Genomic DNA, 26,479 nt, shown 5'->3' on the forward strand with positions numbered 1-26,479 from the left:
ATCGAGCTAGGAGTTGCACATTCTTTGCCAGTTTTTCTGCTGGCCCCACTGTAGACCATGTGAGCTGAAGATCCTGAAGATTGGTCAGCCGACCAAGATGTAATACATTCTCTTCTGAGTGACTGCCGATATCAAAATACCCCAGAGTGCGAAGAGATGTCATGTGGGCAGCTACACTGGGCAAAATATACTCGCTCCGAAGGCGGATGTGCAGTAATCTCTTCATATTAACAATATCTGATGGAACTTCAGATAAACTTGCATCAACTTGCAATGTCTCCAAGTGTTGCAGCCATTGAATCTTGTCTTTGTCTGGAAGCTTGACGGTGATATTACATTCAATCTCGAGATATTTGAGAAGAAAAAGCTCCCCCATTCCAGAGAGGTCAAAACTCTCGTTGTCTTCATCAGCCCAAATATGAAGAATCAAAACTCGCAGAAGTCCATAGTCTGTAATGGAAGGTACACACTCAACGAAACCCCAAAATATAAGTGATCGAACTTGGGATGTTACAATGCTTTCCGGTATGTATGCACTTTTTACCCCTCCAAACTGGACGGACAACCGGCGAACTTTGTCAGGAAGTGCTACAGTTGATTGAAAATAGTCCACAGTGATGACAAAATTCTCCTCCATGGATTTGTGCCTAATAAAATCCAGTACAATCTGGTGAACTGTACATGACAACACCTCGCCGTTAGTACTGGTGTCCACGGCTTGGACCATTCCTTTGCTGACAAGCTCATCAAAGTAACCCTCAGCAATTTCTTCTGTGTCTCGCCCTTCCACGGCATTGAGAAAACCTTCAGCGACCCACTGCTTCACCAACACATCCTTCTTGATCACGTAGCCCTGTTGATACATGTTCAGATATAGCAAGCATGTCCTCAAACGAGGTGGAAGACTGTTGTACATAAGGCTGACAAGATCTTTCATCCCTTCGGAAGTGGACGACAAAGAATCTTGTATGTGTTTCCACTTTTCCCTTGCGATGTTTGATTCGCTTGCCAGCAGACTAGCTATACTTACAATTGCTAATGGCAAACAACCACATTTCCTGATAATCTTGTACGAATCTTCTTTGATATCTGTTGGACATGCATCTTCAGAGCCAAACACTCTACCAAAGAATAAGTTTCTAGACTGGTGATCATTAAGAGGTGCCATCTTATATATATGGTCTGAGTCATAACTGCAGCATGCCAATGCTACATCATCAAGTTGTGTGGTTGTTATTATTCTGCTGCAATAATCACCACGTGGAAAAGCACGGCTAATAATATTCCATACTGATGCGGTCCATAAATCATCAATTACAATGAAGTACCTACATAATTTTGGATGTTAGATGGGCTTAAAACAAATTAATAAATACCTCTGTGAAGGGGAAATATATATTGCAAATAATTAAATATGATACCTATTATTTTCAAACATAATGTGCTAAATTTCAGCACATGCCCCTATCACTGTTAATATCTATGTGTTGCTTATTAAAGGTGCATGACATGTGAACCAGAAAAAAAGGAAATTCATGCCAGAGAACCATAACCAGTAGAATTTTCATGGCCACATAATATGTACCCCTTTCATTTATTTATTACTTTGCATATTAGTTTTGGCTTAAGTCAAACTTTAGCCGTCGGCGGTGGGGAGAGCCTCGTGTGCGGCGGAGGGGCTCGAGCGTGTGGAGGTGCACAGCGCCGCCGTTTCCCATCCAATCCTGCGAGGCAGGTGGCCGGCAGGCTGCGTCCCTTCGAGGGGATGCGCCGTTGACGAGAACCGGCACCACGCTGGCGAGAGGGGTCTCGCCTATTCTAATGTCGTGAGCGTTTTTGTTTGGCTTTTATCTGTTCTTCCTTGTTTTCCTCAAAAAAAAAAATCTGTTCTTCCTTGTGGTGAAGGTGAGCGTGGCTTGCTGTTGTTCGTCAACCACTCCGTCTCCATTCCCTGACAGACTCTTTTTGGTTCCTGTGAGTGACTTGCTGACGTGGGCGCGTGTCTTTCTGTCCAGCTGAAGCTGCTGGCCGCCAAGGATTTGATCGCGGCCAACTTGAATGGGGCTTCTGACCCGTTTGCAGTCATCACCTGTGGCGAACATAAGCGTTTCAGGTGTCTTTCTTGTACACCCCCTTCTGCATTTCTCTCCTGAATACGAGCCAGCATAGTCTGATGTAACTCATCCACATTACAACCTGAAAAATATTTATGTGGGAAAACAATGGTGGCACGGATCCATGGAAACAGTTTACAAATGAAAATTCCTTCCAATAATTCTAAGTTGTTATCAGAAAAGTTGCCATGGCAAGAAATTTTAGATAGAGACAATAATTCAAAGTTGTTACCAAAAAGTTGCCATGGCAAATTGTAGAGAGACAAATAATTCTGAGTTTTTATCAAAACGTTGTCATGGCAACTTTGTAGAGTGAAAAAAAAGTTCTAAGTTGTTACCAAAAAGTTGCCATGGCAAATTGTAGAGAGACAAATAATTCTGAGTTTTTATCAAAAAGTTGTCATGGCAACTTTGTAGAATGAAAAAAAAAATCTTAGTTGTTCTCAAAAAGTTGCCATCGCAGATTGTAGAGAGACAAATAATTCTATGTTTTTATCAAAAAGTTGCCATGGCAAGTTAAGATGTTTAAAAACATGGCAAACCTGCCATGGCAACTAAAATCATATTTGTCTATAGCTATGTTTTTTCCCACGTCAACTAAATGCATTTTTTGCCATTGTTCGTTGTGTCTTTTTGCCATGTCCATCCGAAGAATGTTTGTCATGGCCTTTACAAATTAGTTTGAGAACACGGCAAGTTTGTTCTTTCAAATTTGTTTTGCCATGGGAAAAAGTTTTGATCCCTTGAAATTTGCTTTGCCATGGTGATTACATGTATGGCATCATTACAATTGCCCATTTTCTTCAAAATTTTCTATATGTTTACAGAGAACATTTTTTATTTTCACCACATTGTTGCCACGATGGCAAATTTCGTATTGTAAACTTCACTTTTTTTTTGCCATCTTGTATCCAGGTTGTATCTATATGTATGTAAACTTCACGACAACTCTTTTGTAGTGTAAACTTCGGAGTGATGCCAACCTTTTGTAGTGTAAAGATGCAGATTGCCATGACTTTCTTCCTTTTTTTTCCGCCATTTTTGGAAAACATAAACTTGAACATGGCAGTTTTTTTTTCAAAGAATGGCAAAAGATCATGGCAATTTTGTCGTGCAAAGACCAGTGTTTATTAGACACATAAAAACTGGGTTTTACTAGGCGTAACTTAATTTGGGCTTTAATTTTTGTTTTCTTTTTCACAGGAAAAAGGCCTGTAGGGGCCCGGTCAGTGGAGCGTTCGGGCATTCCCTATTTGGCGCTGCAGGCGCCGGTTAAAGGGCAATTTTCCTAACCGGCGCCTGCAGCCGCATTAACTGGGCCAGCTCATTTATTTTTCTCTTTCCTTGTTAAAATCTCCAAAAAAATGGGTTAAAGGGCAATTTTCCTAACCGGCGCCTGCAGCCGCATTAACTGGGCCAGCCCATTTATTTTTATCTTTCCCTGTTAAAAACTCCAAAAAAAATGGTGCGCGCAGGGATTCAAACTCAGAACCCCTTCGTTCAGAGAGAAGGGTACTAACCATCTTGGTTATTGGGCGAGAAGTGCTAAGGTTCTTGTTTTACCTCTTTCTCTTAGTGCGCGAGTGGCCTAGTTTGGTTTTTTTCACCCGGTTTTCTAGGCTGGGTTCCGGGGATTTTATTTTACCCGGTTTTCTTCCGTTTTCTATGTTTTCTTTTTCTGTTTTGCTTTCTCTTTTTTGTTTTCTTTCTGTGTTTTCTCGTTTCTCCCTATTTTCCCCAAAATTACTGAACTTTTCTAAAATTACATAATATGTTTTCAAGTGTGATGAACTTTTTAAAAATTGATTAACTATTTTCAAATGCGATAAACTTTTTTCAATTTCGATGAACTTTTTTGTTAGATCGATGAACTTTTTTTGAATTCGATGAATTTTTTAAAAATTGACGAACTCTTTTTCATTTTGATGAACTCTGTTCAAATTAGATGAATTTTTTTAAATGTGATGAAACTTTTTTTCAAATCGGTGAACTTTTTTTCATTTTTTGGTGAACTATTTTCAAAATCAATGAACTTTTTCTTATTTTGAGTGAACTATTTCTAAAAATCGATGATTTTTTTTTCAAATTCGATGAACACCTTTTTCAGATTCGATGAACTTTCTTCAAATTTCATGAACTTTTTTCGAAATTGATAATTTTTTTTCATATTCAATGAACATTTTTTCAAATTCGATCAGATTTTTTTGAATTTTTTGAATTTTTTTCAGTTTTGTGAACTATTTTAAAATTTGTGAACTTGTTTTTAAAGATTTTGGTAAACATTTTTCAAATCTTTATGAACAATTTTTTATTATTGATGAACTTTTTCCAGAATCATTGAACTTTTCTTGAATAGGGCAAGGTATTTTTGCATGTTTAGAAACTTTTTCCGAAATCTGTGAAGTTTCGGTTTTTTAACGGAAATCATATAACAACGGCTCTAATAGGTTTTGAGAGCAACTCTAGCAGACCCCGCAAAACGCCCAGCCCGCAAAAATTCCGGCGAGTATGCGGGCTCGGTCCAATTTTCCGGCCAGAACAAAGCCTGCATACTCGCCCAGCCTGCAATTTTTTTTGCCGCAGCCCGCAAACCGCACGCCCCGAGCAGTATAACTGCGGTTCCGCGACCCTTTTGCGGGTCCAAACCCTATCCCCCGCCGCCGCGAGCCATCCGATTCCCCTTTCCCCTCTCCTAATTTCTCGCCGCCGGCGACCACCCGCACCGCCTCCAGCCGCCATGTGGGGGCGAATATGGAGCTCCGGACGTGGCTCCGGCAGCAGATCCGGCCGTGAGCGTGACCCGGAGTGCGAGCGGCGCGTTCGATCGGACAACGCGAGGAAGCGCGGCGCCTGGAGGTGGACCAACCACGGGATGTTGCCGCCGGCGAGCTTCAACCGTCGCGAGACGGAGGAGTACGACCGCCGGCGCGCATCCTTCTCCTCCACGAGGTCCTACGCCGGATCCTCCTCGTCCTCCGGCGCGGGCTTCCTCCCCGTGAAGAGGGAGTGGTCCGACGACGAGGAGGAGCCGGAGCCGCCGACGCCGTTCGCCTTCGTCCCAGTGAAGGAGGAGCCCAAGGAGCCCGCTCCGCTCGGCCGCCGCGGAGTCATCGGGCCTGAGGATTACGTCGTGGACTTCGACGCCGTCGCCGTCGTCGTAGTCGAGCGGAGCGTGCACGAGGAGGAGGAGCGCCGGCACCACGCCGAGGAGTTCGAAGCCCTCGAGTGGCGGCAGGCGGTCGCCGACAACGTCGCCGCCAACGAGAAGGCTGAGGAGTGCGTTGCATCCGCGCGGAGCAGGCGGCGAAATACGTCGACCTGTGCAGCTCCGGCGAGGAGGATTGAGCGTCCGGCTCCTCCACGGCGTCGTCCATTTGCCGCGACCTCGCCGCTGTCGGATCCGACCCCTCTATTACTAGTTTAACGTAGTATGTAGTATAACTATGCTTGTAGTTTGTTGATCATGTGATGAACTATGTAGTATGTGATGAACTATGTTTGTGCAATTTCTCCGGTGAAAGTGTTTTTTCAAATTATGCAGGTTTTGATACGGGTTCTGTTCGGCATTGCATGTTTTCGACCTGCAAACGCGATCTTCGTGAAACCACAAACGCGTTTTGCAGGTTGAATTTTTGCGGGGTCTACTAGAGCTGCTCTAGAAGTTTAGCGCTGTACCTAATTGCTTGCAACTGCATGTCTGGGTGGTTAGCCGAACACTGTAGGATGTGTTAGTCGTGTGTTCGATTTGCCGTGGCAGCGCTATTTTCTGGATAGTTTTGGCGGTTTTTTTGTGTGGTGCCCCTTCGTGGGCCAGCCCATCCCACGATGTAGCAAGCGCCGCATCTCCGCCTACAGCGCGGACTAGGAGCTCCCAGCGTTCGTGCTGGGGGCCTTTTCCTCCCGAACTATTGGGTTCGGTTGATCTCCCTTCGATAGCGAACAAGTTGTTTGGTCTTGGGTTTTCCCACACCGAACGTCAGCGCCATATCGGGGTCCTAAAAAAAGAAGGGACTATATAGATTATAGACATTACATGATTACTTGTGAGTAGCCCGATAGGTATATATATATATTGTAACACAGCAAAACGAAATTTGATTGGGGATTTGTGAGAAAGCAGGCACACAAAGGCCGGTTGCTGCTAGCCTCCCATGCCGCCAGCCACTCCGGCCTAGGCGCCCACCCAAATCGGCGGTCGTCTCTTTGGCCCAGTTGAAAATCTCTCCCCCATGCCCCCCTTTTGCGGGTGAGCTCATGAGCTCAGGTGGATGGATTACAGCCTTTCCCCTACCGGTTTTGTGAGTCTGCGCACCCTCCTCGCGTCCTACCGTCAGGTGCTTTGCTGTGAAGCCCTCGTGTTCTCTGAGGTCCACTTGCCCCAATTCACCTTCCCACCTACCCTCCTCCTGCGCTCCGATCCGAGGTCCGAGGTCCACTGCGTGAACAAATGAGGCTGAGCACGGGGAAGCCCCTTGGGAGGTCGCTCGTTGCTACACTCACATCGTCGTCGCGGCACGGCTCCTGGAGGCCCAACCCCTCCTCAACAAGGGCCACCCTTGATCCGAGTGTCGTTGTGACATCTGTTGTTGATGTTGAAGGTTGTACAGCCACCCGGCATGCACCTGCACCCTCCCATGCTCACCCACTTCCTCCTCTTCACGGGACTCAAGGCTTCTTTGGATCCCCTGCATGTTGTTTTGTTGCCCGACGCCACTATTGCGGGCCCCGCCACGAGTAACCTCCTGGTAGTGGCCGATTTTGCTGTTTTCACGCTTTTAAAAAACTTCAGCCAAATCTGACCCTTGTTCATAATATTTTTGGGATTTGGCCCTTTTTTACTACGATCGGCCTAGGCGGTAAGTATACCGTACCGCCACGGTCAATTGCGGTAGGATTTAACTACGTCGTCATGTCCGTTTGGCATGGAAAAAAACCCAACCGTCAAGGCCTTTGGCGGTAGGTTGTGTAACCCTACCGCCATGGGCGTTGGTGGTAGGATATTGCCTGTTGCAAGATGCATGCGAGCGAGCATTGATCTCCCTGACATTGCCTGCCCCTAGCATGATGCTTAGTCATATGCACACTATGCCACTTTCTCTTTCTCAACTTTTCTCAAATGGTATGGGCAGGCAAACAGGGTGCTGCAAACACAATAGTAATGCACTACAAGTACATTGACAGGATGGGTGTCTGTGCCCATCAAAGCCTCTGCACTGGCAGAGTGGCAGGGCCATGCCAAGGGACATGCACTCGCATCTCTCTCCCATTCTTTGTCGGTGCCTTTGGACTGGTGGTGATGTTCCGGGGACGTGGTACCCATCATAGGTGCTCGGTTCTTCGAAAGAAAGTCCTGCCTGATTTCGATCGGGGCTAGTGGAAAATGGTGCCTTAGGGTGCAATTTTCCTTGTTGAAGGCATCACTACGGGGATCCGACACCATTGTCTCCTGGTGAAAACCTTTGGTGATGGTGGTGCCGGCGACATCATTACTTTGTTAGAAGCATTGCTATGGAGCCAAATCTTGTGATGGAGCATCGGGTTAGTGGTGGTTGGTTTTCCGGAGGCGGGCAGTGATGTGGTGAGCGTGGAGTCTTTGGTGGTGCATCCGGCTGGGTCTTTGTCGCTTGGCCGACGTTGGGACAACAGGAGCACCCTTCACATGCAAGGAGCGTTAGGCAAGCTATGTCAGTCAACCTTGCGAGATCGAATCAGCAAATGTTCGCCTTCTTTCGGACATTTCGTTCGTCTCCGATGTCGTCGAGTTTCGCGGATATGCTTGTGGCAGCTCGTATCGATACAACGGTTTTCGTGTGCACTTTGGTAGCAGTTGAGGCGCTCGAGTGCCCGGCCGGGTGTGTTTGTGGGGTGTTGGCCTATGTTCTGTGGTGCTTTAGGCCTACTCTAGCTAGGTGTTGTTGATGTTTCCGTCTGGTTTTCCTCAATAAACTGAGCATCCCTTTTTCGTTTCTTTTCTTTTAGCACTCGCCTTTTTTGGTGCATTCCTCTTTGGGGTGTTCTTGTGATACTTTTTTTATCAATAAATTTGACAGCTCTCCTGCCAACATTTGAAAAGGAAAAAAAATCTTTGTCCACACACATGCGTGCATGCTCAAGCACACACTTAAATAATTGATGGACTACACCTACAGCGCTGGCTAGAAATCAGTGTTATTCTCTGCCATATACGTTTATTACTAGCTCTCTCTCTCACACTTAAACAATTGCTTTGCTCTGCAATGAGCCCAGCTCATGCATGTTCCCTCATCGACCGCCGAGTTAGCTAGGCAGGGTAGAGGCAGCAGCCACATAATTACAGGGCATAGGCAACCAAATTGCATGCATCACCCATGGTAGTAGGATAACACAGCCTACCGCCAAAAGCACTGGCGGTAAGGTATTTTTCACATCAAGCGGATGAGATGCTGCAGTTAAATCTTACTGTCATCGACCACAGCGATAGATTGTGTTATCCTACCACCAAAGACGATGGCGGTAGGAAAAAAGGTCATATCCTGAATTTTTTTCAAACTGGGTCAGATCTTGCTTAAGTTTAGGAAAAGAATCAAAACAGCAAATTCGGCCCCTCGTGGACTATTGTGTCCATGCGCGTGTGCATGCCGACCACAACACTCCCAGGATGGTCAGGTGCTCCCCTGATCCCTCACGCCCACCCTTGACTGCGCATGGGAGCCAAGTGCCATTCAGCACGACCAGTGCGGATCCTGCCCCTCCCGTGCACCAAGAGCCAATCAGGAGCCCATGTAGGGATCCCTCCCCTTCGGGCGATGAGCCGTTGATCAGGACCATCTGATAGTCGATAACAGCCTGGTCGGCTCATTCTCTTGGTACCGCTGCTACCTACCCCGTCTCCCCGACGTCGCAGGAAGGGTGGTGCTCCTCGATTTGAAGGCTGAAGCCCCACTGGAGCGACCGGATTGCCAAGGCTGACCGCGGCTTTAAACTTTGAGATGAAAGTGTAGCGTGTTCCATAGCTACTGTCAATTGTCACAATCCTTCAATTATTGTGTTCAGTATGCATTATATACTACTGTTGGTGCAAAACTTCTCTTCGGTTTTAGAGGGTGCTTTTGTTCCCTGTATTCTTGAAAATAAGTGAAATTCTTTTACGCAAATCGTGCTATACAACAAGAATCTTAAATAATAATACAGATTTGCTAATTCCCATTTTGATGAGAGTGAACAAAGACTCATCTAACACCTATACCATTTGATTAATTAAACGGAAAAGAAAAAGAAAAATCACATACGAATCTTCACGTAAAATCAAATGGTATAGGCATGCATTAGACGTGACTTGGTTAATTCTCATATAGGTGGGACTAGCCACATGCATAATAATAATCAAGTGTCCCATAAAAACACAATCTAAATAATTTGTTGTAGGAGAACGCACAGTCTATGCTTATTTGAACAGTGCTGAAGATTAATTACCTTTTGCCTTGCAGATGTTTTCTGATAGCATCAATAAGGTCCGGTACATCAGGAAAGCCAATGAGCAGTGGTGCCTTTACCTGTGAGAGCATGCTAGTGAGAAACCTCCTCATATCTGGGTTCCGTGAGACGATTACGAAAGCCCGACACTGAAATTTCCCTCCATGCCTGTGATACATGCCTCTGGCAGCTGTTGTCTTTCCAACACCTGCAGATTAAGAAAAAAGAAGAGAAAATTTTAATATAGTATATTCTACGGAGGGAGCAGGAAAAGACATGATATCCTAGGTGAAAACAGATTGACTGTACCTGCACATCCGTTTATAGGTATCACCTTGAGACCTGTCTTGTTGTCGTCGTCTAAAGCCAGCAGCTCGAGAAGCTTGTTTGGCAGCTCCACAGCACCAACTGTGCTACGGGCAATGCCCGTGTCAACATCGACACACATGGGAGCTGGCAGCTCTGGAGACATTTGGGAGGTGAGGCGGCTGACTCCGACTTCCCCACTGTCAGTGTCAGCTGGTTCGATGACTTTGAGAGGAAACCACTTGAAACGTTCACGTCTTTCCTTCGCATCCTTCACCCGAGCAAGTAATTCTGAAAAATCGAGATGAGCGCTGGCTCTGACGACCTCGTCCAGGTGATCCTCCGCGTCATAACAAAGTTCTCGAGCTATCTTCATCCACCACCGATTGGTGAAGCTAGCCTCCTCGTCTTCTGACATATTCTTTAGGGAGATGCATAAATCCTTGAGACCATCATTGAGAAGGCGGATATCATCCGCGCTGAGCAGAGCTAGCGCGAGACTCTGTCGGGGAGCCATGAGCGCATGGAGTCTCCGGAGGAGGGGTCCCATGGGCCCCAGCATGACAGTAATAGGAACTTGCATCGCTGCCTCAAGGGAAGTAGCATCAGGATCATCCATCGCTGGCCCAGAGGACGTGGAGGCATCTTGAATCTTTACCATCTCTGCTGAGAGAGGCAAGAAAATTAATATACCAAAACATCCATCTCCACGTGAAGTAAAAACAAAAGATTACACATGATCTTTTAGAACTAGGATATACACATGGATTACACATGTTGTCTGCTTCTATAAACGCATAACCATATACCTACTCAACCAAACCTAATTGAGATACAAGCTGACGACGTATACGTCATATATGTGTACGGCATCATGAGCGTGTCATCCTGATTATATTTTTAACAGAGAATAAACATTACCAAAGAAACCTCAATTTTGACGAGTACGGCGATGATCCCATTAGAACAAACTCAGACCACTGAATTCGAGTATTGGCATTGCTGTTTATAGCTTCCAATTTCATTCATCATTAAATTGATAAGACAACCTGCATATTGTGCGTAGCCTTGCGCCATTGTACGAACACTGTTTTCTCTACTTAATTAATACAATTTTTTTAAATGATAAGACAATGTATCAGACTATTAGCGACACACTGACCCTCCCGGGATCGAACAAAGAAGATATCAAAAAAGCAAAATGAGTGAATCTACACTCTACAATATGTCTATATACATCCGTATGGAGTATATTTCTACAAGATCCGCTTCCGTGCACCCCCAACATGTCAAGCATCGAACTCGACCAAAAATTACGCTAATTATTTGGTAGGTTGTGATTGCTTCCAGCAAACGAACACAAAAAATAAGGATCCGGCTTGCCTGCTCCCTCCCCATGCTCCCATCCGTGCTCCCACTTCATCCTACGACTGTCTTTTTACCTTTTTTCTTTCTAATCTAATCATCTCCCCCCCTGATTTTAAGGCGGTGGGGCCGGGCCTTATTTTCTTCCAATCAAATCAAGCCACGTATGCGGGAGCACAGATGGGCACACGCGCGGGGAGCAGACAAGTCTCGTCTAAAAAATAATGCTTCCCACTAATTACATTCCGATTTTTTTTTGCGGGACAGATTTGCTTCCGATAAATAAACAAATAAAAATAATTCCTTCTGGATGTTTTTTCTTTGCAACGAAAACGTGCCAGTTATTTCTTTATGGCAGCATCTGCAATGAAAACATATTATTTAGAAAATTCTGCTTCCAAAATTAAGGTACTTCAAAAATTCGTTGCAGATGTATATATTATCAACTAAAAAAACAAGTGTATATATTCTCGATTGAAACTAGGACATCTATACTGAAACATTGGGTTGTAGACAACATGTAATTCCCTGAAGCAGCAGACAGTAATGGTGGATGTATACCTATTAGGCCCTGTTTGTTTGGGCTTTTACTTCTGCTTTTACAGTTTTTTCACTTTGACCAAAAGTCATAAAAGCTCTGAAATAGGTTACACAATAAACAATGAAGACATAAGCAACAAGGCATCATAATTTTCTTCCAAATTTTTTTACTCCGAACAAATACATCATAATTTCCTTCCAAAGAATTTTTTCTTCCAATATATATTGGACTTTGCCACCATACAACAAGACATAAACAACGAAGCACAACAGGCCGAAGCCCCTACTAGAACATGAGCCCCGTCCAAAGACGGATGTCTTCAAGGAGTAGTGTCGATTAGATCAGAGCAACAATGATGAGGTCTGACCAATGTAGCTGGGGTGTGGTGGCTAGCCTGGGCCATAGGAACCAAATGGAGACAAAAACTTCCACACACTGGCATCACCATGGAAGACATGCATGCCAAGTTTTGTTGCTTTCTGACATTACATGCACTTTCTAGGGTTTTCCAACTTAAAAGACCCAAAAATATTGCCTGCACGTGACGCAACATGCGTTTGATGTCCGAATTCATTCAACTTACGCTGGCAAAATTTGGTGTCATTCCATGCACGACACGGCCTACACCATGTTCAACCCGGATCGTTCAGGTTTGTCTATATGGCAAGTCTCAAATCAGTTTCTTTTTCAGGTCCATAAAATGGAATCAATTTTTTTCACACACTGGCATCACCATAGAAGGCATGCATGCCAAGTTTCAGTGCTTTCTGACATTCTATGCATTTTCTATGGTTTCCTCGTGAAAAAGGCAGGCATGAACGCCTACTATGGTCATGTTCACTTGCATACTGTGTCGGAATTCATTCAAACCATGCATGGATGGCATTATGGTCATATCCACTTGCTTGCAAAGTTGGGTTCATTTGAAGATGTCCAAAATCAGACCATGTACAACAAAGGGTGTTCGGGTAGGGCCAGAAGGGACCGTTTGTAATCACATTGTTTTTCGACATCCGTGAAATGGCCCTGAAAATTTTTCACCAACTTCTATGACCAATTCAAGGCCTCATGCCAAATTATTTGGATTTTGACAAGTTTTGTATTTTCTGCAGTTTTCTCGGAGAAAAAGGGTCGATAAATGGCTAGACGTGTCACAACATGCAAATGGCATCGAAAGTCGCTCAAACCTGGCATAGATGCCTTGTATGTCCGTGTGAAGCTGTTGCAAGAAGTTGGGATCATTTATCCATAGTCCAAAAAATACCAATTTTAGGAGTGTGCTAGACGGGTGCATCCGTGAGCATGTAGTATTTTTTTCTAATTCCAATGCCTATGTTATTTGCAATTTCCGTCATATCAATTAGCATGACCTTTTCTTATGTCCAAACAATTTCTTGAAATTTTTCAACAATTTTAGAAATTTAAATTTTATGTTGTACACGAACAGCAAACAATATAAATTTCCTAAAAACCATTATCAAATTTTTGAAATGCAAACATTTCTTATATTTGTGATTTTGTTTTCGAAAACAGGAACATTTTTCCAAATTCCAGAACATTATTCAAAATTGTAAAACAATATTTGAAAACAACAATATTTTTTGATATTCCAAAAATATTTCAATTTTTTAAACAAGTTTGAAAAAGAATAATAAACTTGAAAAAAATAGAAAAATGAATTAATGACAAAAAAATAAAAATAAAAATTAAAAAAATACAGAATATATGCTCAGGCCTTGGTTCAACTAGGCGACGACCTCGCTCACGCCAGGTTCCTGTTGGGCCAACCCAACCGTTTGCGGATTTAAAAAAGTTCATCAATTTTGAAAACAAATGTTCACGAATTTGAAAAAAAGGAATTGCAGGCTTTGACAAATGTTTGTAAAAGTTAAAAAGGGTTCATTGATTCAAAAAAAATCACGGATTTTAAAACAAAGTTCAAGAATTTAAGAAAATATTCATGATTTTGTAAAGTTCACGGATTTAAGAAAAATGTTGATGTTTTAAAAATAGTTTACAAATTTTAATAAAGAAAATCGAATGAAAAAGAGAGAAAAAGAAAAAAAAGAAGGAAAATGAGACAAACAAAAACCAAGAAAATGAAACCACAACATTTTTCCAAAGATGTTCGGAAATTGTTCATGTTTCAAAAAGAAATCAAATTTTTAAAAATGTTTGCTGAAATTTCGTTAAGAAATTCAGAACTATTCCGCATAGAAATATTTTTCACATTTTTTGGCAATAAAAGTTTCAATTTTTCGAGAAAATATTTCATATATATTAGCGCTAAAAAAACGCTCTTTGTGTCTTCTTATAGATTTCGTGCTATAATGTACCACAAATATTGGGGTGGTTAAGTGGCTACCTGCACTTGCCTTTAAGTGGGAGGTCCTGAGTTCAAAAATCCTCATAGGCTTTCTTTTTCTCAGTATTTTTACGACATTTACACTGAACATGGTAGGGCTTAATGGGCCGGCCCAGTCCCAGGAGAAGCAGAGAAGTTTATTTCTACTAGAACAGACAGAACACAGGCAGTGTACACTCACGCACACATATCCACCGGAGATGTTGCTCACGTAGTGCTACTTTGCAATGGAGCTAGATGGCTTGAGTTGATTACATCGGAGGAGCACGGCTCCTTATACAGAGGTCACACATTTGTACTGCTAGCTATCTCTAAACTAGAATCTACCACACAATTTACCGTTTGCTTTGACTACTACCTTAGCTAGTCGACCAAAGGGCATTTCGAAAGCTGACCTGCAAATGTCTGTTGTTATGTCTGAACGTGGTCCGCGGACATAATGCCGGAGGGAGCCATTGAATCCTATTCACAAAGTAATCCGTTTGGAAGGAGAGAAAGTAGATGGGACTATGCATGTGGTAGGATATTTATGGTTTGGTGTTCCGGTTGGGAGGAGAGGGGGACCATGCATATGCGATTGCGAGAAGAGAGAGAAGAGGGGGACCATGCATGTGATTGGTCAAGTACATGTCCGGATTCCGGCAACGCCCCCAACCCCCCCCCCCCCCCCCCCCCGCGGGCCTCACGTTTGTCTTTAGGATACCGGAATCCTTACATCCGGACTGCTAAGAAGACATATACAGATCCCCATTGGATGACCAAAATGATTTGGACATATAATGAAGGTTCGAGGATCCGCTTTGGAGATGTGCTAATTGCCTCCCGGATCGCTTCCGAGCGACCCCGGAGGCACCGCCGCCACCACCCAACAAAGCCAGTTTAGCCAGTAAATCCCTCCGCCGCCGGCGGACAGTGGCGGCGGGGCGCCCCCATTGTACGCAATCTCCCCGGATCTAGCCTCTCCTCCAACCTCGACCCCTTGCTCAGCCCTTTAGCCACTGGCTAGGTTCCAGCGTTGGTGGATGCTCCAGCGACTTTCCTTGCCTGCAGGTAGTGGAGGCTCCGGTTGCTCGGCTACTGCCTCACGCGGTGCACGCCATTTCCCAGTTGCCGGTGCTTGGAGGATTGTCGGGGCGCTACATGCTCGGATCCGACACATCAGAAGACAGTCTCTGCTTGTGTGCATCTTCATATGCAGCAGTGGAAGGTTGGGTGTGCGGGCTGGTCTCCAGCCAGATTCGATCCGATTTGGCGATGGGACCTTGGTGTGCGCCGGGCTCTCCACGGGATGTGATCCGCGGCGGCGAGGTGTTGGCATTTCACGGAGGCGGTGGCCGGCCAGCTGCAATACGGTCTAGTACCAGGGGCGGTGTCAGGGGTCTTCTTAGATATTCGGTTGAATACCCAAGATTTTAACAAACCATTGAAATTTTATATAAAACAAGCAATTTTTTTTGCAAAATGAATACCCTCCTTCAAAATAAATACCCACCCTCTAGAACCTGGCGCCGCCACTGTCTAGCATGGTCCATGCCTGGTGGTGGTGATTCAGATCCGGTCGGTCAAATGATGGTGCTTGCAAAGTATTGCGGTGACTTACTACGACTCCACGACGGTAGTGTTCATCGAAAGGTCGGAAGGGGTCATCACTCCTCATCTGGTGGTTGACTTCGGTGGTGAGATTCAAATTATATACGACGGCTTGACGCAGAGAGAGGGTTGCACATTGGCGGCGGTCACATCATATCTAGCTGTTGGGATCATAGAAAAGTGGTGGCCACAACACATGAGAGACTTCGATGATGGTGCTACCTGAGCATCCGGTCTCGAGCTCCGGGACGAAAGCTTAGGTCAGACCCGAGTGGTTATACCTGACAATGGTGATTTTTTTTATGTGGTTACCTTGTTGAAGGTATTGCTCGGGTATGTTCGGACACTGTTCAAAATATCACGGATTTATCATCTGATTTATTATCTGATTCACGGATTTATCATCTGATTTGTCACTTATCGGTGGGTGACCGCTATGATTATATCTTATCTCTGCCATTTATCATTTAGACCGATTTCCCGCTTTGACAAGCGATTAATCGAGAATCTAGCGATTAATCGGGTCTGGCCCCTGTGATCAGAAACGCCAAACGCAGGGCCCCCCTTCAGAAGCCTCCACGCATCACACTTCATCCCCTGTTCGATAAGACATGTGTTAGTGTTGTCCTATTTTATGTTTCATTGACTCATTGTTTGACATGTAATATGTAGTTATGTATTGATGTAGTGTTATCTCATTTAGAGGCTTAGAGCATACTGATGGTTGTTTTCATTTTTACGTTATTAGTGCTTTGAACCCGGGAATTGCAAGCAAGAACTAGCTGATTAATAGTCGATCGATAAAATCTATCAATCATCTAATTTTTTATTAATCTGTAATCCCCGGCCAACCGAAATGCTAACGATAAGCGATATTCGAAACATTGGTTTGGACTGACTCTTCCGGTTGAAAACATAGATTTTGGCCATGTGCTTGGATCCGGTGACGGCGGTGCCTAAGTATCGTTGTATTCTTGAAGGCATTACTGTTGAAGAACCTCGTAGTCCATGTAGTGTCATGAGATGTTGGTGTGCATATGGTCTTTGTTGTACTTTATTGGTGACAGATCTGATCGATTTGGGGTTTCTGTTTTCTTTATTTCCCGCCTTCGCATAGATTTGGTCTTATATGAATTTGCTGGTTGTTGGCGCATTTTCACGTGTGTATGAGTTGGTGGTTGTGTACATCTTAACTATGCAGAGGCCGGATATGTGCTCATTATGTTAGATATCTTGTGGATGTTCCATTTTAAGTTAATAAAATCCACACTTGTCAAAAGAACTACACTAGTAAGATACTGCACTGGTAAGGCACGCAAGTGCAGCCATCTGCCTTTTGTACTTCTACGCTAAGTAAATATTCAAGTCCATCCAGAGGAGACAGGGGTGGAGCCCACACAGACCAACTGCAATAAATAAACTCTACCATAGCTTTTACGAAAAGAAAATCCAAATCCACACACTATCTAGTTGAATTTTTTTAGCCGGTGGAAGAAAATCTCTCCGTGTATGTGTGCCAAGGAGTGTACAAAGCGTTGATTCTTAACTTTCCATACAGAAGAAACTGAGTAGTTGCATAATTTAACTAAAAATTATGTTTGCAACTTGATGAGAGTACAACTGATTATTACCCGACAAGTTTAAAATAGCAACTCCGCACTTGGCTGGTGGCTGAATGGAGCACCGCCCGCACCAGCCTAGGCGGGGCAGGAGGAGGAGCAGGAGGAGCAACGGTACCTGTGGATCTAGTGCCGCAGGATGCTGTCACCACGCTCCGTCTTGACGCTGCCGCTTCCGCCCAGCCCGCATCGGCCTACGGGAGGTGGCTCGAGAGCAGGGGGCTGGTGAGGTCGACCCGACGTTGCAGGACGAGGGGCAAGCCAAGGTGGCTCGGAGAAGAAAGGTGAGGATCTATCGGTGCTGGATTTTGGAGATAAGCCGGGAAAGAGGGGAGAGATTTTATTTGCTTTTATTTAATATATGGAGGAAGAGGCGAGGATTGAGCGATGGGTAAGGGTTGAGGAGAGCCTATAGTTCTCGATCTCAAAAAGAAAAGTTAAACGATCCGAGCCAGGCGACCTGCTAGCGAGGTGTTCCTGTCCACGGCACATGGGTTGTAAGAGCATCTCTGGTATCTGCAGATCCCGCAAACCGGTCAATCCGGCAAAATAAATGCCGGTTTGCGGGACGGAGGTATTTAGCCGGCCCGAATAGATCCTGTAAATTTGACCGTTCTGATATTTTTGTTTTTTGGGATCCTGAATCCGCAGACTCATTTCCTTCATATCTACGAGATTTCGCTCTTTTTCGCCGGCTCCCCTTTACGTTGGCGCAAACGCATTTCCGCCCGCTTCTGTTCACGTCTACACGCCCCGCACCCGCACATTCGCGGGACAGAGTGGAACCGCTGGCTGATGCTTCAGCCGGAGGGTAAGGGTGGCCAAGCTGCACAGATCAGGTTTGGTTTTTGGGTAGGGGGACGATGGTGGCCTGGGACCGGGTAAGACACCTGTTGCGTACGCTAGCGTCGCCTCGGTGGTGGCCTTCATGGGATCCAAGCGGCGGCAGCCTCATGTGTTCTACTTCACCTCCTATATGGCGGCGAGCGCGAACATGTTGGCCGCCGCCTCGTCGATTTCCGTGTAGCCAGCTTCTTTGTCTGCCGGCAGGGCGCGGTTACATGCGCGTTGACGGTGGATGGCGCGGTCCCAGGCATGGGAGGCGCGGTACGACACGGCGGCATCCACGATAGCCACGATGCCCATGCCGCCATGCCCCCCCCTCCCCCCCCCCCCCGCACGGGGCAACTCGCCTCTCCTCGGCGAGCTAAACCATGCGCCGGGTTGAAGCTTCAGCCTCCACGAGCTAGTCTGCAGTGCCCTAGAGCGTCGATAGAGGTGGAACAGACAGTTGCTTGGCTCATGAGCGGCGGGCTCGATGGCCCACCCAGCCAGCTTTTATGTCGAAGAACTCTTTTTCCTGCTCACCGGATGCCATGGAGAAAATTGTTCAAGGAGGAAATGAGGAGCGAAGGAGTGGTGTGGTTCCTGCCCAGCGTCTGGCATCGTTTAAATAGCGGACGGACGCGAGGAGCCAACCAGCGTTGTGTTTAGTGTCGGCCGGCTCGCGAAAGGACGTGTGGCCGGAGTAGGTTTCTTGGCACACGCGCGGTTTAATGGAGGAAGGCGGGCAGTCTACAGCCGTTTGGATGCGGCGAGAAGGCATGTTCTGCTGGGCGTGCAGCGGGCGGCTCCCTCGGATGGCGTGCCACTTCAATGGCGGAGGTAGTAAGAGGCCGCGTCCGCTTTGGGCCGGTTTCAATGTGAAGCGGCAGCTCTGCAGCGGCATGAATGCGGACAGCTGACGCCGGGCGGGAACGCACGCGGGCGAGGTGAGAGGTTTTTTGTGGGTCAGGGCAGTCAGACACGGTTATGACAGCGGTCCGGACGCCCGTAAAACCCCCACATTTGTCTTCGGTTTGACGAGAAAATGACTTTCAGACCGTCCAACAGACAGATAAAGCCCGCGTTGAATGACACAACATGTCCGGACCGTGTGGCCCGGATGTATACGGGTGGTTTGAGTGTGCGTGCTTGAGATGCCCTAAGGATGAGAAAATTCCTCCCCCTAAGCTCTAGTATATTGGAGTCTTGCATGCTAGTGCTTGGCAGTCCATAGGCATCGCATCACCCTTGCCCCGCGGCCGCGGGCAGTCCTCGACGGCAAGTGGCTCCATCTTGCGGATTTGCGTTGTCTCGCGGGTCACGTACGGTTCTCTTGTTTCGCTGCGGCTGACGACGACACGCGACACCATGTCGATGGCCCATGTGTGTAATGGCGAATAGACGTAGACTTAATGGTAGATTTAAAATTTACACCAGGTTATAATTAAGATTTTTTGTGAAAAGGATAACCATGCATGTCCTCAAGGTCGAACGCAAGCAATTGAAAATTCGGAGAGAAAATTCGATGGAGTAGAATGAAAGCAATGGTAGCGGTTTTGGTATCCTGGACAAAGTCTTCCGTTTTATCCGGTTAACATTTCGCCACACAACGAGAAACTCTAATCTCACTGTCTCAAGAAGACTGCAGGAATCTATGCCAGAGCTTTGTTGACTACGTCCAGATGTAGTACTTCGAGGAGGGCCAGAGCCCGCAAAACAAACTCGAAAAAGACGCATTGTTATCCGACCAAGCGCCGCATCTGCGAGGACTAAAACTTCATCCTGACCTACTAACCGTAGTGGAGGCACCGGGATTCCCCTTTCCGTCCCCGGTTGCCGAAGCAGGAGGTAGAGGGTAGGCGAATCCACGGGCTCGTCGATGGAGCTTGAAAGAAAGAGTTTGCCCTAGCCATAAAGGGACAGGAAAGGAAAAGTTAATGACGTTTTTCTGAGAATCCTAAGAATGCTAAAATGAAAAAAACGGTGACGAGACTTGGTAATAATTTACACAAAAGTTTTAACATCGACCAATAATGCATATAAATATCGGCAAGGTGCATCAATTACCTACAAGAATCATAGAAGAAGACATTCTCTTTGAAAATTCTATGAAAGGTAATACCGACAACAAGGATATTTAGACTTTCTGTCCTCGATAAAATTTCCACTCTATTCGGTTGATGGTGACATTGGGACATAGCTGTATGAGCAAGTATTTATAAAAAGAAAGCTATATGAGCAAGTTGTACAAACATGAGTAGAAAATAGGGCTTTGGTCCAGGCCGGGCCAGCACATTAGTCCCGGTTCAGTCACGAACCAGGACCCATGGGGGCATAGGTCCCGGTTCGTGAGGCCAAGGGGGCGGCCGGGCCTCGTGGGGCATTGGTCCCGGTTCGTCTGCCCCCTTTGGTCCCGGTTGCAGACATGAACCGCGTCCAATGGGCCTCGCTCCTGGCCCACAACCATTGGTCCCGGTTCGTGGACGGAACCGGGACCAAATGGGGTCCTTTAGTCCCGGTTCCAGCCACGAATCAGGACCAATGAGATGCCTATATATACCCCCTCACCCGTGAGCAGAGCAGTGGAGTGCTCTGTTTTTCTGGCTGGCCGTGGGAGAGCTTTATGGTGCTTTAGCTCACCTCCTATGCACATGAGGTGTTCGATGAAATCCCCGAGCCACACTTAAGTTTTCTCCTCTCGAAGCTCCTTGTCCAAGCTCCATTTTTCTCAAAATTTGTCTAGGTTTGGCGGTCCGTCCTGCCCCATCCTCGTCCTCACCGCCGTCGATCGCCCGCGCCGATCTCGTCGCCGGCACCACCATGGTGAGCCTCTTAATCTTATCTTCTTTCTAAAAGAAAAAAAATTCTTCATTGTATGATTTAGATAGATACTTGTGTAATTTTCTTACTTTTATCATTGTTTGTTATTATATAGTGAAGGAAATATGCCCTAGAGGCAATAATAAAGTTATTATTTATTTCCTTATATCAGGATAAATGTTTATTATTCATGCTAAACTTGTATTAACCGGAAACATAATACATGTGTGAATACATAGACAAATAGAGTGTCACTAGTATGCCTCTACTTGACTAGCTCGTTGATGAAAGATGGTTATGTTTCATAGCCATTGACATGGGTTGTCATTTGATTAAACGGGATCACATCATTAGGAGAATGATGTGATTGATATGACCCATTCTGTTAGCTTAGCATCCGATCGTTTAGTATGTTGCTATTGCTTTCTTCATGACTTATACATGTTCCTATGACTATGAGATTATGCAACTCCCGTTTACCGGAGGAACACTTTGTGTGCTACCAAACGTCAAAACGTAACTGGGTGATTAGAAAGGTGCTCTACAGGTGTCTCCAAAGGTACTTGTTGGGTTGGCGTATTTTGAGATTAGGATTTGTCACTCTGATTGTCGGAGAGGTATCTCTGGGCCCTCTCAGTAATGCACACCACTTAAGCCTTGCAAGCATTGCAACTAATGAGTTAGTTGCGGGATGATGTATTACAGAACGAGTAAAGAGACTTGCCGGTAACGAGATTGAACTAGGTATTGAGATACCGACGATCGAATCTCTGGCAAGTAACATACCGATGACAAAGGGAACAACATATGTTGTTATGCGGTCTGACCGATAAAGATCTTCGTAGAATATGTGGGAGCCAATATGAGCATCCAGGTTGCGCTATTGGTTATTGACCAGAGACGTGTCTCGATCATGTCTACATAGTTCTCGAACCCGTAGGGTCCGCATGCTTAACGTTTCGATGGCAGTTATATTATGAGTTTATATGTTTTGATGTACCGAAGGTTGTTCAGAGTCCCGGATGTGATCACTTACATGATGAGGAGTCTTGAAATGGTTGATACATGAAGATTGATATATTGGAAGCCTATGTTTGGATATCGGAAGTGTTTCGGGTGAAATCGGGATTTTACCGGTGTACCGGGAGGTTACCGGAACCCCCCGGGAACTTAATGGGCCTTAGTGGGCTTAGGTGGAAGAGAGGACAGGCGGCTAGGGCTGGGCCGCACGCCCCTTCCCCCCAGTCCGAATAGGACAAGGAGAGGGGGGCGGCGTCCCCCTTCCTTCTTGTCCTCCACTCTTTCCCCCTCCCAAGTCCTAATCCAACTAGGAAAGGCGGGGGGGGGGGGGGGAGAGTCCTACTCCCGGTAGGAGTAGGACTCCTCCCGGCGCACCCTCTCCCTTGGCCGGCCGCACCCCCCTTGCTCCTTTATATACGGGGGCAGGGGGCACCCTAGAGACACAACAATTGATCTGCTTGATCTTTTAGCCGTGTGCGGTGCCCCCCTCCACCATAGTCCACCTCGATAATACTGTAGCGGTGCTTATGCGAAGCCCTGCGTCGATAGAACATCAACATCGTCACCACGCCGTCGTGCTGACGAAACTCTCCCTCAACACTTGGCTGGATCGGAGTTCGAGGGACGTCATCGGGCTGAACGTGTGCTGAACTCGGAGGTGCCGTGCGTTCGGTACTTGATCGGTCGGATCGTGAAGACGTACGACTACATCAACCGTGTTGTACTAACACTTCCGCTTTCGGTCTACGAGGGTACGTAGACAACACTCTCCCCTCTCTTTGCTATGCATCACCATGATCTTGCGTGTGCGTAGGATTTTTTTTGAAATTACTACGTACCCCAACAGTGGCATCCGAGCCAGGTTTTATGCGTTGATGTTATATGCACGAGTAAAACACAAGTGAGTTGTGGGTAATATAAGTCATACTGCTTACCAGCATGTCATACTTTGGTTCGGCGGTATTGTTGGATGAAGCAGCCCGGACCGACATTACGCGTACGCTTACGCGAGACTGGTTCTACCGACGTGCTTTGCACATAGGTGGCTGGCGGGTGTCAGTTTCTCCAACTTTAGTTGAACCGAGTGTGGCTACACCCGGTCCTTGCGAAGGTTAAAACATCACCAACTTGACAAACTATCGTTGTGGTTTTGATGCGTAGGTAAGAACGGTTCTTGCTAAGCCCGTAGCAGCCACGTAAAACTTGCAACAACAAAGTAGATGACGTCTAACTTGTTTTTGCAGGGCATGTTGTGATGTGATATGGTCAAGACATGATGCTAAATTTTATTGTATGAGATGATCATGTTTTGTAACCGAGTTATCGGCAACTGGCAGGAGCCATATGGTTGTCGCTTTATTGTATGCAATGCAATCGCCCTGTAATGCTTTACTTTATCACTAAGCGGTAGCGATAGTCTAAGATTGGCGACACGACAACGATGCTACGATGGAGAACAAGGTGTCGCGCCGGTGACGATGGCGATCATGGAGGTGCTTCGGAGATAGAGATCACAAGCACAAGATGATGATGACCATATCATATCACTTATATTGATTGCATGTGATGTTTATCTTTTATGCATCTTATCTTGCTTTGATTGACGGTAGCATTACAAGATGATCTCTCACTAAATTTCAAGATAAAAGTGTTCTCCCTGAGTATGCACCGTTGCCAAAGTTCGTCGTGCCCAGACACCACGTGATGATCGGGTGTGATAAGCTCTACGTCCATCTACAACGGGTGCAAGCCAGTTTTGCACACGCAGAATACTCAGGTTAAACTTGACGAGCCTAGCATATGCAGATATGGCCTCGGAACACTGAGACCGAAAGGTCGATCATGAATCATATATTAGATATGATCAACATAGTGATGTTCACCATTGAAAAATACTCCATTTCATGTGATGATCGGTTATGGTTTAGTTGATTTGGATCATGTGATCACTTAGAAGATTAGAGGGATGTCTTTCTAAGTGGGAGTTCTTAAGTAATATGATTAATTGAACTTAAATTTATCATGAACTTAGTACCTGTAGTAGCTTGCCTGTCTATGTTGATTGTAGATAGATGGCCCATGCTGTTGTTTCATTGAATTTTAATGCGTTCCTTGAGAAAGCAAAGTTGAAAGATGATGGTAGCAATTACACGGACTGGGTCCATAACTTGAGGATTATCCTCATTGCTGCACAGAAGAATTACGTCCTGGAAGCACCGCTGGGTGCCAGGCCTGCTGTAGGAGCAACACCAGATGTTATGAACGTCTGGCAGAGCAAAGCTGATGACTACTCAGTAGTTCAGTGTGCCATGCTTTACGGCTTAGAACCGGGACTTCAACGACGTTTTGAACGTCATGGAGCATCTGAGATGTTCCAGGAGTTGAAGTTAATATTTCAAGCAAATGCCCGGATTGAGAGATATGAAGTCTCCAATAAGTTCTATAGCTACAAGATGGAGGAGAATAGTTCTGTTAGTGAGCATATACTCAAGATGTCTGGGTATAATAATCACTTGATTCAACAGGGAGTTAATCTTCTGGACGATAGCGTCATTGACAGAATTCTCCAATCACTGCCACCAAGCTACAAGAGCTTCGTGATGAACTATAACATGCAAGGGATGGATAAGATGATTCCCGAGCTCTTCGCAATGCTAAATGGCTGCGGAGGTAGAAATCAAGAAGGAGCATCAAGTGTTGATGGTCAATAAGACCACTAGTTTCAAGAAAAAGGGCAAAGGGAAGAAGAAGGGGAACTTCAAGAAGAACAGTAAGCAAGTTGCTGCTCAGGAGAAGAAACCCAAGTCTGGACCTAAGCCTGAAACTGAGTGCTTCTACTGCAAGCAGACTGGTCACTGGAAGCGGAACTGCCCCAAGTATTTGGCGGATAAGAAGGATGGCAAGGTGAACAAAGGTATATGTGATATACATGTTATTGATGTGTACCTTACTAGAGCTCTCAGTAGCACCTGGGTATTTGATACTGGTTCTGATGCTAATATTTGCAACTCAAAACAGGGACTACGGATTAAGCGAACACTGGCCAAGGACGAGGTGATGATGCGCGTGGGAAATGGTTCCAAAGTCGATGTAATCGCGGTCGGCACGCTACCTCTACATCTACCTTCGGGATTAGTTTTAGACCTAAATAGTTGTTATTTGGTGCCAGCGTTGAGCATGAACATTATATCTGGATCTTGTTTGATGCGAGACGGTTATTCATTTAAATGAAAGAATAATAGTTGTTCTATTTATATGAGTAATATCTTTTATGGTCATGCACCCTTGAAGAGTGGTCTATTTTTGATGAATCTCGATAGTAGTGATACACATATTTATAATGTTGAAGCCAAAAGATGCAGAGTTAATAATGATAGTGCAACTTACTTGTGGCACTGCCGTTTAGGTCATATCGGTGTAAAGCGCATGAAGAAACTCCATACTAATGGACTTTTGGAACCACTTGATTATGAATCACTTGGTACTTGCGAACCGTGCCTCATGGGCAAGATGACTAAAACGCCGTTCTCCGGAACTATGGAGAGAGCAACAGATTTATTGGAAATCATACATACAGATGTATGTGGTCCAATGAATGTTGAGGCTCGTGGCGGATATCGTTATTTTCTCACCTTCACAGATGATTTAAGCAGATATGGGTATATCTACTTAATGAAGCATAAGTATAAAACATTTGAAAAGTTCAAAGAATTTCAGAGTGAAGTTGAAAATCATCGTAACAAGAAAATAAAGTTTTTACGATCTGATCGTGGAGGAGAATATTTGAGTTACGAGTTTGGTCTACATTTGAAACAATGCAGAATAGTTTCGCAACTCACGCCACCCGGAACACCATAGCGTAATGGTGTGTCCGAACGTCGTAATCATACTTTACTAGATATGGTGCGATCTATGATGTCTCTTAATGATTTACCGCTATCATTTTGGGGTTATGCTTTAGAGACGGCCACATTCACGTTAAATAGGGCACCATCAAAATCCGTTGAGACGACGCCTTATGAACTATGGTTTGACAAGAAACCAAAGTTGTCATTTCTTAAAGTTTGGGGTTGCGATGCTTATGTGAAAAGCTTCAACCTGATAAGCTCGAACCCAAATCGGAGAAATGTGTCTTCATAGGATACTCAAAGGAGACTGTTGGGTACACCTTCTATCACGGATCCGAAGGCAAGACATCCATTGCTAAGAATGGATCCTTTCTAGAGAAGGAGTTTCTCTCGAAAGAAGTAAGTGGGAGGAAAGTAGAACTTGATGAGGTAACTGTACCTGCTCCCTTATTGGAAAGTAGTTCATCACAGAAATCGGTTCTTGTGACGTCTATACCAATTAGTGAGGAAGTAAATGATGATGATCATGGAACTTCTGATCAAGTTGTTACTGAACCTCGTAGATCAACTAGAGTAAGATCCGCACCAGAGTGGTACGGTAATCCTGTTCTGGA

The 26,479-nt window shown here is 45.4% G+C and overlaps 1 protein-coding gene across 1 annotated transcript in view; it reads right to left on the reverse strand.

Moving 5' to 3' along the window:
• Positions 1–18,288, reverse strand: part of LOC123038317 (disease resistance protein RGA5) — a 36,603-nt gene extending 18,315 nt beyond the window's left edge. Inside the window, exons 1-4 of the mRNA XM_044462168.1 lie at positions 17,471–18,288; positions 9,876–10,538; positions 9,567–9,774; positions 8–1,328 (exon numbers count right to left, since the gene is read on the reverse strand). Of these exons, the coding sequence (XP_044318103.1) occupies positions 8–1,328; positions 9,567–9,774; positions 9,876–10,533 (2,187 nt within the window). The 5' untranslated portion in view covers positions 10,534–10,538; positions 17,471–18,288. The remainder of the gene's footprint in view (positions 1–7; positions 1,329–9,566; positions 9,775–9,875; positions 10,539–17,470) is intronic.
• Positions 18,289–26,479: the final 8,191 nt, after the last annotated feature.

Source organism: Triticum aestivum, chromosome 2A, assembly GCF_018294505.1.
Source record: "Triticum aestivum cultivar Chinese Spring chromosome 2A, IWGSC CS RefSeq v2.1, whole genome shotgun sequence".
Lineage (NCBI taxonomy): Eukaryota > Viridiplantae > Streptophyta > Magnoliopsida > Poales > Poaceae > Triticum > Triticum aestivum.